Raw genomic sequence first — 12,519 nt, forward strand, 5'->3', positions numbered from 1 at the left:
ATAATGAGGAATTTTGATCGAACCAAAAACTACGTAATAGTACTACCAGATTTGCACTCGAACGCGGCGACTTTAAACCTATCGCAGATCTCGTCGAGGAGCGCAGAAGAAGAAGAAACGCTCTCATCATCATCATTTTCGTTTTCTTCTTCTTCTTTATTAGTATCCCTCCCGCGAGAACGGAGGATCAAAAATATGTTCCAGCCTCTTTGGCGTAACTCTTTTACAAACTTTGCCGAGCGTATACACGAAGATACGAGTTTCAAAAGTCGTCTGTTTTCATCGCTCGTCTTCTTGCTTTTGGTTTTATCGTGCCACTGAAGCATGCAGGAGGAAACTCGCAACCAATAGTTTTGGTCGAAACGATACGTTCGAAGCACGTCGCTTCGAGAGAGCAATTCGAGCGCCGATTCGAGGTCGTTGTTCGCACCTAAACACGCTAAAGCGACGTTGTAAGCGTTTGCCGCGGCTATTTGTTCATCGTTAATGATGTTGTTCGTTCGATCGGTAGAAGTGGACGTAGACGCGAGTCGTGCTAATCCAATTGCTTTGGATGTTTCGTACGCGCCATTTCGAAGGAGCACGGCGGGAATATCGTCGTAAAAAAAGTTTGCGTTCTGCTGCGTCGGCAATGGTGTTGTTGTTGTTGTTACATCTACTGAATCCTGTTCAAAATTTTCTTGCTCGTGTTCTTGTTTATGCGCATTAGCAAAGGATTTCTCGCGCTTCTTTTTCTCCAGTCGTTTCTTTGAAATCTCTTCCGCGCACTTGCCCTCGAGCGTTTTTGTCTCTTCTTCGATACCGTCATCCTCCTCAACCTCTACCGCGGACGTCGACGATACGATGTCGTCTTCTTCGTCTACTCTCAAACTTAAAACGACCAAAGCGCACAAGTAGTCTCCGTTATTAAACAAGAGTTTTGCGAGGACCAACTCTGCTCTTCTTCTTCTTTTTCTTCTTTTTGTTCTTTTGTTTGATGCTCTTCTTCGCTCGCGCTTTTCTTCTTCTTCTTCTTCTTCTCCTTCCGTCTCATCACAAACACGACGATGATTTTGAGTGAAACAAAGAAAATGTAACCGGTACACGTCTAACGCGGCAAAGGATTTTTCCGCGATTTCTTTCGCGCATCGAAAAACGACGTCTGTACTTTCTCTCTCTTCTTCCTCGTCCAAGTGTTTCCAAACGCACTTTTTCTTCCCCGCTTTATTTTCCTCATCCTCACCCTCATCATCAACAAAATACAGTTGCGAAGAAGAAGAATGAGAACCACCACCACGTGATTTTGATGATGATTTAAAAACCATCATCATCATCATCATCCGTTCCAATACCATTCGCACTCTGTCCTCCTCCTCATTTCTACCACCAAAACCAAAACCACCACTCGTCGTAGGAGTAAGCGTGGGTGGGTTCATTTTTCTATCATTTTTCTATCATCGTCGTCATCATCCTTCTTCTTCTTGGTGTATCTTTTGTCTGCTGTGTCTTTTCTTCTGTGTTTTCGTTAAAAAAGCTCATGTTCTTTTTCAAGTGCTTTTTTTTCCTCAACTTTTTTTCCTCGTGAAATATTTTTTTTCTTCATTTCGCTTCAAACAAAAAAAGCAGACAAAACGAATTAACACACACACACACACAACCATCACATAATAATAATAATAATGGGTGGCGGCGGCGTGAACTCGGAGAACTCGGACGAGGAAGCCTGGGACGCGTTAGAGCGTCGATTGGACGATCCTTCTTCTTCGAATCATCCGACGACGACGACGACGCGTACGAGTATTACTGCGACGACGACCACTCGTTCTTCCCGTGGTACTGATCATCATCTGAAATCATCGTCGAAAACGATTTCCGACGACGACGAAGGCGGCGGAAAAGGCTTGAAGAAAAAAGAAGAAAGGAGGAGGAAAGGACGCGCCGATGACAGAGAAGACGAGAAGAAAACGACGTCTTCGATAAACGAGCGAGAGTTTAGCGGGGACGATGAGGATGATGATGATGGTCGTGGGAGAGGAGGAAAAAAGAGAGCAACTTCAGCTTCTGACGAGAAGAGAGGGAGACGAGGAGGAAGGGAAAGCGAGGAGGATGGGAAACGACTAGACAGAAGAGGTTCGTCTCGAGATCGGTCTCGAGAACGCGAACGCGGTAGTGGTGGTGGTGGAGGAGGGAGCCGAGGGGAGAAAAGGCAGAGACACCGGTCGCGCTCGAGAGATTATCGCGATAACGGCAGACGAGGCGGCGGGAGCGGAAGAGGTCGGGACCGCGAACGCGACGACTCGAGAGATCGAAGTAATAATAAACCGCGAGAAACGTCCGCGGAAAGAGAAGCGAACAGGAGGAGAAAGAAAGAAGAAAGAAGAGCTATGGAAGAGAAACGCGCGTTGGAGAAGATTGATAGAGATACGCGGACGTGTTTCGCGTATAATTTGAGCACGAAGAGCGACGAACGCGATATTTTCAAATTTTTCATGAAAGCCGGGGAGGTCACGGATGTGCGAATTATTTACGATAGAAACAGGCCGATATCGAAAGGAATGGCGTACGTCGAGTTTCAAGATAAATCGTCCATTCCGAAAGCGTTGGAGCTGACCGGGGAGACGTTGAGAGGACAAAAAGTAATGGTGAAACATTCCGAGGCTGAGAAAAACATCGCTTGGGAAGCCGAGCAGGCGGCAAAAGGCGTCACAGGGAAAGGGAAACGAGGAAATGGCGATGGAACGCAACAGAGTGGACCGTGTGCGCTTTTTGTTGCCGGTTTACACGAAGGTTTAGCCGAAGAAGACGTAAAAGCGGTGTTTGAACCGTTTGGCGCGTTGGACGCGATTGAAATTTCCAGAGATGGAAACGGGCAATCGAATGGACACGGAATCGTGCAATATCGCGAGTGGTCGCACGCCATGCTCGCCGTCTCGCAATTAAATGGGTTAGAGCTCGTTGGACAGGCTTTGAAAATATCCGTCGCGGCAGGACAAGGTGGTGCGAAGAATGATAACAAAAATAGAAACAACGATAGAAGCGGCGGTGGCGACGTCGGCGGCGGCGGCGGCGGCGGCGAGGAGGACGATGACGATCGCGTGGGTGGGCAAATGGACGATACCGCGACGTATGCGAAGATGGATGCAGCAAAAAGAGCCGAACTTATGCAGAAATTAGCAGGCGGCGACGCGACAACTATTGGTGCTATCCCGACGGCGACCTTGACGCACAATGCGGTAAAAATCAAAACCAAAGAGGAAGAGAAGAGAGAGTTGATCATGATGACGCAAGGCTTTTTCGGTCCATCATCTCCGATCCCCACGAAGTGCGTGTTGTTAAAGAACTTGTTCGACCCCGCGGAAGAGACAGACGAGGAGTGGTGGTTAGACATCGAAGAAGACGTGAAAGGTGAAGTCTCGAAATACGGGGAGTGCGTGCACGCGCACGTTGATAAAGAGAACCCGTACGGTTTTTGCTATTTGAAATTCGACGACGTCGAAGCGGCAAAGAAAGCTCAGTTTGGCTTGAACAATCGATGGTTTGCGGGCAGATCGATCATATGCGACTTTCAATTCGTGGAGCCGTACAACAAGCACTTTAAACTCTGAAAAAAATAACTTTGTTAAAAGTACCCAGCATTTTACAATGCTCTCCTAACTTTAAAATACAATGCGAGCGCGCGTGTCCCTCTCTCTCTCATCTGCTTCTATTTTCTATTCGTCCTCGTCCTCGTCGCTACTTTCTAAGAAGAACCCGTTTACAAACGTATAGAACGTTTCGTCGAGCGTCTCTTTTTTGCTCTTCTTTGCTGTTTTCATATCTTTTGAACTTTTCTTTGGAGTCGTATCGTCGTCTCCCTCTTCTTCTTCTTCTTCTTCTCCCAACTCGCGTCTTCTTTTCTTCATTTCTTCGTAGTGCTTACTTTCTTCGTGTTTCCTCAAATCGTACCTAGATTTGAAGCAACGAATCGGGTTGCACGATCTACACGCCCACTTTTGCGAGTGGTGTTTGTTTACGTGCCTGTGGAGAGAAGTTCTACTCGTATACGTGCCATCGCACTTATTGCAGAAGAACATTTTCGCCCCGTCGAAGTGCTTGACTTCCATGTGCGTGTTGCGTGAGGCGAACGATTGGAACGCTAAATCGCACTTCAAGCACTTGAACACTTCAGTCGAAGCATCGAGGCTGGATAAGTTCACTGGCGTTGGATCTTCTTTCGTTTTGTTCTCTTTTTTTTTCGTTGCCACCGTCTGTTCTCTTTTTAGCCTCGCCGCGCGTTCGTTCTCGTTCTTCAAATGTTGCTCTTCGCTTTTGAGGTAAAGCGTAAACGCATCCACGACCAACGCAGCCTTCGATTTGATTTCACTCGATGGAATTCGCGAGTCGTCGCCTCTCACGCGCACGAGCTCTTTATTTTTCGCATTTAATTTTGCCATGGACTGTATCACGCGCTTCTCCAAAGTTTCCGAACGCTCCAGGCAGCGCGCTATGATTTTGAAACCTGCCTTCTCGCGTAACTGCTCTTTGGCCTCCTTTTGCTCTACTTTTTCTAATTCATCTTCTTTCTTTCCCACGCTTCCGTTTGGTAACACTTTCTCTCTGCTCTCTTTCACGTATGCTCGCAGCTTTCCCACGCTTTCGTTCAATATCGACACCAAAGATACGCACAAGTCTTCCAACTCCTCCAGCTCAACTGTTTTGTTTCCGGCGTCGTCGTTCTCGCTCTCTTCATCGCCAGCGCCGACGACTACTGACAACAATCTTCTCTCCCATTTCTCGCAAAGTGATCCAATCATTCGTATTCGCTCCGTCGCTGATCTGATTTTCCTCGTCACTTTGTACGCCGCCGTTTGTGTTCGCAGTTTGACTCTCTTTTTATTGCTACTCTTTTTATTGCTATTACTATTATTCTCAGCATTCATCATCGACACCATCATGGAATCGTTTTCTTTTTCGTCTTCATCTTCATCTTCCTCCTCCTCCTCCTCCTCCTCCTCTTCTTCCTTTGCGCCGCTGCCACTTACATCTGCGATCATTTTCTCAATCTCCTCTCGCTTCTCTCGCTTCTTCTCTCGCATCGTGCGCCATCCGTCTTTCGCTTTCTCGAGCCATTTTTTTTCACTTTTGTCATCTTCGTTGTTTTTGTTCTCGTTGTTCACATCTTCTTCACCGGCATCATCAACATCATCTCCGTTTTCCACTTCTTCTTCTTCTTCTTCTTCTTCTTCTCGCACACAAACGCTCACCACTCTCACCGTCGTCGTCGTTCCATCACGCGCCTCTTCTTTCTCTGAAGAAGAAGCAGGAGGAGGAGGAGGAGGAGGAGAAGGAGGACCGAGAGACTCTTCTTCCATCATCTCTTTCAAAACTTTTCGGCGAACAAAAGTGTGATGAGGGAAGTTAAAAAAGAGAGTCAGTCCAACAAAACTTTGTGTTGTTTGTTTGTTTGGGCAACAAAAATGAATGAATGAAATCGAGAGGCAGATTTGGCAGACGACTGCAAAAATCCCGAACGAAACGTCGTCAGAATATAAACAACAACAACTGAAAAGAAAATGTCTGCGATAACTACTACCGCTACTTTCCAACCGATCTCCCAAAAGATGATGCGTTTGGGTTCTGCGAGAAGATCCTCATCTGTCTCCTCCTCTTTCCAACGAGGGCACGCGGCGAAGATTGCCGCCGCGCCGATGATGAAGAAGGTGGGTGTGAAATTGTATCGTGATCTTTCTCGTCTCTTTTTGAATTTGAAAGAGAGGAGATATTTTTCCTAAATCCGGTCCGCGCGCGCCGGACGCGAGGGTGTGCACTCCTTTATTTTACCTTTCCTGGAACGCGCAATATTGCGCAGATCTCTCTTCGGGTATCACCGCTTTAACGCGTGATGGTATTTTTTTTTCATCATGCTCACCTTCTTCTTCTTCTTAACAGAATCAACAACGATCCGCCTCTCGCTCTTTAATCGTTCGCGCGGAGAAGTTTGACACGAAAGAACTCGTGAAAACTATCTCGGAAAAGTGGGACGACACCGAAAACAAAGGCCAAGTGATCACGTACGTCGCCGGTGCGACGGCCGCGTTGTGGTTGTCCTCCACCGTCGTCGGAGCAATCAACGCCATCCCGTTGTTGCCGAAAGTCATGGAGTTGGTCGGTTTGGGATACTCCGCCTGGTTCGTGTACAGATACGTTTTGTTCAAGGAATCGAGAAAGGAGTTGGAACAAACCGTGGACGATTTGTTGACGAAGATTTCTGACATTTAATAATACGTGCAACGCGTTATTATATCGTCATAGAAAGAGGGGGGGAGAGAGAGAGACATTAAACTCTCGCTCGCTCGCTCGCGTTTTATATACAAAAAGAGAGGGGGTGCTCCAGCAACAACATCACGCAGCTAAAATTTGAGCAAATTTTTTAATATACATGTCCGAATGTCTTGTACTACATAACTAAATATCTAATTCATCAGCATGAGCGAATCTAAACGCGAGCGCACGGAGGTCAGGATCTCTTTCTTTTCCTTCTTCTTCTCTCTCTTTCTCTCCGCCGTTCTCAATATTTTTTGCTTCAAAGCGCTGCTTTCGTCTTTCCTAGTTTTTGCCAAACCTTCGAGTTCTCTTCGTAGGAGCTTTACCTGCCGCATCAACGTGTGCACTTCGTCGTTTTCATCGTGACGGTGATGATGATGATGTTGATTCGATGTTACGTTTCGGTTGGAGGCGTCTCCGAATGGATCTAAGCAGTTGTAATCGAAATCTTCATCATCTCCTCTGGAGACGTAACTTTTCGATTCCGGCGAAAACGGATCGTCGTACTCTTCTTCTACTTCTTGTTCAGAAGTTTGATATGCCCGTGTGCGATGATGGTGATGAGCATGGAACTCGCGTTGATGCATTCTCTCTTCGTATTTTTCAAACTCTCGTCTTTTGTCGCTCGTCATTTCAATCGCATTCGCGAGTTCTCTCAACGCCTCTTCTCTTTTCACCGCGATTTTCTCCAGCTTTATTTTGGCTTTTTCAACCATCGTCGCGCACTTCATACCCAAAGCATCTATTTTCTTTTTCTGCTCGTCCAAAGCTTTCGTAAAACCTAATCCAGTGTTTGCTGTCATATCGAAAGTTTCCTCAACGGAGCGCGCGATCGTTTTCACCGCCTCTTTCACTCGCGCTTCCACCATTTTCTCGCACTCGATTTCCAACAATCGAATTTCTTTTCGAACTTCGCGTTCTTTCGATCTCGTTTCTCGTTCGAACCGTTCTATCTTTTCGTTGAACTCTTCTTCGGCTTTTGCTCGTGCTTCGGATACCGCCCGTTCCACCTCCCTTCTATATTTCGAGTATTCTCTCTCGGCGATCTCGTTCTTCTCTCTTTCGTATCTTTCGTACTGCTGTTCCTTTTGATTCTTTTCGTATTGCAAATGGAATTCGTGCTCCTTTTGCGCTCTCTCGAGCTCGTTCTGGTAGTGTTGCTTGTGTACCTCGACCTCTTTTCTGAGCAACGCTTCGTGCGCTTTCAAATTCTCCGCTTGCATTTGATCCCAATCGTTCAATTTTTTATACAAGTTCTTCACGTTTGCCTTCAACGTCTCCCTCTCCGCGGTCATCTTGGATATTTCAAGTTTTGTCTGTTCGTTCTTCATCGCGTGTTCTTTCGCTCTCGCTTCTAAATCTCTCTCTAATTGCGCGCTCCTTTCGCGCTCTTTATGTAATGCGACTTCCATGTCTAAAAATTCAGTCAAAGATATTTCGTTGGCGTTATTGTTGTTGTTCTCGGCTTTGTCGTCTTCCGCGGGGGCGCTCGTCGTCGCCCGATGATTTTCGTTCTCCATCGACGTCCGTTTCCTCTCCTCCTCTTCCTTCTCTCTCTTCAACCTCTCCACTTCGTTCTCCAACCTCTTCATTTCTTTGTTCAACCTTTTCCTCTCTTGTTCCCAGAGTCTTTTCTCGTTCAGCAATTGAACCTGCGTTTCCTTCGCTTCGTTCTTCATCTGAAGTTTTTCCTTCTTGAAGAGCGCAACGGCAGTCTCTCCGAATTCCCTCGCCTCGTCTCGCTCTTTCGTTAACACGAGTATTTTCTTCTTCATCGTCATCATCGAGGAGGAGGACACCGACGACAACGGCGGAGGCGTCGTCGAGAAAGCAGAAGAAGAACGTTTGTTGTTAATGTTAATGTTGCTGCTCTTCTTCGTCTTCTTTTCATCGTCTAAATCGTCTGAATCGTCGACGCCGCCTCCTCCTAAAGAAGAACGCGAAGAGGTGTTGTTTTTTGGCGGAGGCGTGAACATCATCTTCCCATGCGTGTTAGTACTTTTCTTCTTCTTCAAATAGTATTTCGTCGTCTCGGTCGTCGCGCAAAGTCATATTTCATCATCATCATCATCGTTGATGTTGATGAGAGAAGAGGGGGCAAAAAAAATCGTGTGTAAAATTGTGTTTTTGACTTTTCTCTTCTTCACTTTTTTATGAATGAGAACAACACACAAAACGAAAGAGGAGGACGTGAACAGAAAAAGGGGATTTATATATATTTGATGCGATGAAGACGACGACGGAAACGACGACGACGAGTGAAAAAGAAGAAGAAGAAGAAGAAGAAGATGTCGGTGATGGTGATGGTGGTGGTGGTTTTGCTGCTGCTTTGTTGGGCGTGGAAGTAAATACGAAGAAGACAAAGAAGAAGAAGACAAAGAAGAACAGTGAAGACATCATCGAGGACGGCGGAGAAGAAGAGGAAGAAGAAGAAGAAGAGGGAGAGGGAGAAGAAGAAATGAGGGGAGTCGATGGGAGCGCAAAAGAGAAGACGAATAAAGAAGGCGACGACGTAAACGACGACGGGACGACGAAGAGAGAAAATGAGAACGACGAGGGAGGAGTACTTTTGAAACCTTCTTTGATGAAGGAGCGCAATAACGAGAATGATAACAACAACAACAACAACAACAAACATCAGTATCATGATCATCATTTATGGCTCGGGCGAAGAATGAAAATAGAACGAGGCACGGGAACCGCCGGCAACTCGTACAAGAGGCCGACGATAGCTTGCATCGTCTTCCACGACCCGAGCGAGTCGCACCCGTTTCACGTGACGTTTGAAGATGGAACAAACGCGTGGGTGAGAATCGAGTGCACGTCGTTACCGACGTTGAACGTGAACGGACAGAACACGGCGAACGCGTCTGCACTTGTAGCGGACGGGGAAATATTTATCCGAAACGAGGATTACAAAGCGAACACGCGGTTGGGGAGTCATGGGAAAGGAAACGGGAAGGAAAGTGGGGAGAAGAGCTTTGAATGGTTGGGGGATAAGTCAACCTTAGGTATCGCTATTAATAACAACGGTGGGGTGAACAAGCACGCGATGAATAATAATAATAATAATAATAATAATGATAAAAAAGGAGGACAACAGTATAACAATAGCCAGCAACAACAATACCAACGAAGACAACAACAGCTTCGACTCCAGCAACAACAACAACAACAGATGCGAAGGACGAACACGAGTAGCTTGGGACGACAACAGCAACAATGGAAACCGAAACGCGGGATGCAACAATATGGTAATAATAATAACAACAACAATAACAACAGCAACAGACGTGGGAACGGTACCGGCCAACAAGGTGGATATTTCAACGAAGCTGGTATGTATGACAACTCGTACATAGGTTTCGGAGGTATGCGAGTGAACGATAATTGGAACGCGAATAATAATAAAAATAATAAAAACAACAACGCAAACGCAAACAGTTATAACTTCCAGCTTCAACAGTATCAGCAACAAATGCAACACTTGCAAATGCAGCAGCAACAACTTCAAATGCGATACAACAACGTTGCGAACAACAACAACAGCAACGGGAAAAAGAGCAAGAAGAAAGGCGCAAAGAAAGATACGCATAATAATACCATGAACGATCTGTACGGCAGTGGCAACATGATGAATTTGCCGCCATTGCAACTGCCACCGAACGCCACTCAGCAACAACGTTATTCAATGCTTCAACACCAAATGCAACAGCAACAGCACCAAATGCAACAACATATGTTTCAGCAGCAACAGCAAATGCAACGCCAGCAGCAAATGCAAAGGCAGCGTCAGGAGCACCAACAACAACAGCAAAGACAACATCACCGCCAACAAAACGCGCAACAAAAAAATTCGCACCATAAGAACACTGGTGGCGGTGGCGGTGGTACATCGTCACCTCGCGCGAAGAATAACAACACTGGATCATCGCCTGCGAGAGGTTCCAGCCGTATGAATAACGATACGACGGAAATGTTAGCTCCGTCACAACCTACGCGACCTTTAGCCGCGACGTTGTTTGAGCAACACGAAATCGCGAGGTGTACCGTGTGTGGCAAGGTGTGTAAGTCTCACCCTGGTTTTGTCGCGCACGTAAAAAAACACGCGGAAGAACATCCGGCGAAAGTTCGCGCAATGCTCGCCGCATCGAAAAAGTATCGATCCAAACAGCCGCATCGTAGCGCTGAATATCTCGAGAAAATGAACGCTGCGAACAACAATAATAATATCATTAACACTGCAAGCGCAAAAACGACTACAAAAACGACATCGAGGGCAACGCGAGCCGAGCGAAAGCAGTCACCGCATCCACGAGTGAACGAGTTTGGCATGTCTGGATTCGAACCGTACGTATCGGACGAAGAAGTGCCCACGGTCACTACCGGTCGCGCAAGACGCCAAGGTGCCGGACAGAAAATTGAAAGCGATTACGTCTATGCCGGAAACATGGAGAAGATGCGAAGAGCGCGAGAGGGAAGAGGCGCGCGAGGAATGTCGCAAGAACCATCCATGCCGCCGCCACCACCACCACCGTCGCAACTACAACAACAACAACAACGACAACACACGTCGATGCCGCCGTACGACCCGAACATTCGTTCGGATAACAACAAAAAACGAACATTCGTGAACGTGCCTCGAACGTGCGAAAAGTGCGGACGCGTTTGTGCTTCAGCCGTTGGACACGCCAGTCACGTCCGCGCGTGCAAGAAGCCGCGTCGGAGTTGAATCCATGTACTATTATATAGCATACTTTTAAAAACTCAAGACAAAGGAGAGACCCCTAAATTTCAAAGATACATTTTTTAATCAAAAAATACGCGCTTTCATCACACACACAAATATGTCTTCGAAATCCTCCTCCTCCTCCTCTTCCGCGGACTCAATCGCCCGACACTTCATCCAGAAGTATTACACAACACTACACAATGCGCCTAAGAAAGTTCCGTCGATCTTTTATTCGCCTTTTGCGCACAGGGCCACTTCGTACGTTTCGAATGGCAACAACAACAACAAAACCAAAAACGGAGGTAAAGACGCAACAACAACTTCGAAAACAAACCTAACGCTGCCCCCGAAGAACGAAGTTCAAGACTCACGCGCGTCTCTGCAATCACATTTCACTTCCCACGAGAAGTATTACATGGATTTGAACACGACGATTTCGAGTTTAGATGCCTCGGAGGTGACTTTTGTGCAAGACAAGACGCTGCTCGTGTTGGTTAAAGGAGCGTTCAGTAGCAGTAATAATCTTGGAGAGGAAAAGAGCAGAAGGAATTTTTCCCAGACGTTTCTTTTGACGACGGCGAGGGGAGGAGGTCGAGTCGAGCACGGACAATACCACCAACAGCAACAACAACAACAACCAGAACAACAACAGTCATACGAGTTTGTGTGTACGAACGAGTTATTACAGCTCAGCCGCGAGCATCAAATCGATAAAGGCGTTGGGACGAGAGATACGGGCGCAGACTTATACGACGGCGCGGTGAAGGTGTTTCCTCCGTCGACGCCAAAACCAGTTACGTCGACGCCTAGGAAACAAGAAGAACGGCAACAGATGGCGCCAACAACACCGATACCTGCTCCGCGCCCAACTGGAGGAAGAGGAAGAGTAGAAGGCGGTAGGCGAACATCGTTTGGAGATACGACGACGAAGCACGAGATGAAATTCATCGAGAAGCAAATCGATGCGCTTTATACGGAGAAAAAGGAACACAGGAGACACGACGAGATAGATTCGGAGGTAGGAAGTGGAAAGTCCCCGGGAAGTATCGATTCGAAGAAGACGCCGCCACCGGGGTACGAGAAAACGAAACCACTCGGTGATGTAAACTTGGCCGAGGCAAAGCAACAGCTTCTCGCTGAGTTGAAGCAGAAAAAGAAACCAACGCCGACCGCGGTTATTAAGCAAACGTCGTCTTCTCACGTCGTGTTTGTGAAAAATATTCATTTTCACACTCCTGCTTCGGCCATGAGAAGAGAGTTCTCCAAATTTGGCGACATAATATCGATCGATTTTGGATTCCCGAAAGACGATTTTGGAGAAGAGAGAAAGAAGTTTTGCTTCATTGAATATGCATCTCGCAGTGAGTGCGAAGCAGCTGTCGCGCAATCGAGCAACATCTTTGTCGATAGTCGCCGCTTAATTGTGCAGCACAGGACCGGCAAAGGACAACAATCGAAGTAATGGTATTAAAGAGGAGTGAACATTTAAGGGTGCTCTTATCGAA

At 46.8% G+C, this 12,519-nt stretch overlaps 7 protein-coding genes across 7 annotated transcripts; 4 read left to right on the plus strand and 3 right to left on the minus strand.

Annotated features, from left to right (window-relative positions):
* Positions 1-29: 29 nt before the first annotated feature.
* On the minus strand, positions 30-1,415 carry Bathy01g07020 (unknown protein; the record flags this gene model as incomplete). The annotated part of the gene is made up of 1 exon (XM_007515661.1): positions 30-1,415. One exon carries the CDS (start codon positions 1,413-1,415, stop codon positions 30-32), a length of 1,386 nt encoding a protein of 461 aa, XP_007515723.1.
* Positions 1,416-1,658: 243 nt separating this feature from the next.
* On the plus strand, positions 1,659-3,584 carry Bathy01g07030 (predicted protein; the record flags this gene model as incomplete). The annotated part of the gene is made up of 1 exon (XM_007515098.1): positions 1,659-3,584. The coding sequence occupies one exon, from the start codon at positions 1,659-1,661 to the stop codon at positions 3,582-3,584; it is 1,926 nt and encodes a 641-aa protein (XP_007515160.1).
* Positions 3,585-3,689: 105 nt separating this feature from the next.
* Positions 3,690-5,333, minus strand: Bathy01g07040 (mCG118030; the record flags this gene model as incomplete). The annotated part of the gene is made up of 1 exon (XM_007515328.1): positions 3,690-5,333. One exon carries the CDS (start codon positions 5,331-5,333, stop codon positions 3,690-3,692), a length of 1,644 nt encoding a protein of 547 aa, XP_007515390.1.
* Positions 5,334-5,531: 198 nt separating this feature from the next.
* Positions 5,532-6,237, plus strand: Bathy01g07050 (predicted protein; the record flags this gene model as incomplete). Its single annotated transcript, XM_007515476.1, has 2 exons — positions 5,532-5,678; positions 5,908-6,237. The coding sequence occupies 2 exons, from the start codon at positions 5,532-5,534 to the stop codon at positions 6,235-6,237; spliced, it is 477 nt and encodes a 158-aa protein (XP_007515538.1).
* A 194-nt stretch (positions 6,238-6,431) lies between these two features.
* Positions 6,432-8,261, minus strand: Bathy01g07060 (unknown protein; the record flags this gene model as incomplete). Its single annotated transcript, XM_007515395.1, has 1 exon — positions 6,432-8,261. The coding sequence occupies one exon, from the start codon at positions 8,259-8,261 to the stop codon at positions 6,432-6,434; it is 1,830 nt and encodes a 609-aa protein (XP_007515457.1).
* Positions 8,262-8,509: 248 nt separating this feature from the next.
* Bathy01g07070 (predicted protein) lies at positions 8,510-11,014 on the plus strand (the record flags this gene model as incomplete). Its single annotated transcript, XM_007515272.1, has 1 exon — positions 8,510-11,014. One exon carries the CDS (start codon positions 8,510-8,512, stop codon positions 11,012-11,014), a length of 2,505 nt encoding a protein of 834 aa, XP_007515334.1.
* Positions 11,015-11,129: 115 nt separating this feature from the next.
* On the plus strand, positions 11,130-12,476 carry Bathy01g07080 (unknown protein; the record flags this gene model as incomplete). The annotated part of the gene is made up of 1 exon (XM_007515519.1): positions 11,130-12,476. The coding sequence occupies one exon, from the start codon at positions 11,130-11,132 to the stop codon at positions 12,474-12,476; it is 1,347 nt and encodes a 448-aa protein (XP_007515581.1).
* Positions 12,477-12,519: the final 43 nt, after the last annotated feature.

Source organism: Bathycoccus prasinos (genome assembly GCF_002220235.1).
Source record: "Bathycoccus prasinos genomic : Chromosome_1".
NCBI lineage: Eukaryota > Viridiplantae > Chlorophyta > Mamiellophyceae > Mamiellales > Bathycoccaceae > Bathycoccus > Bathycoccus prasinos.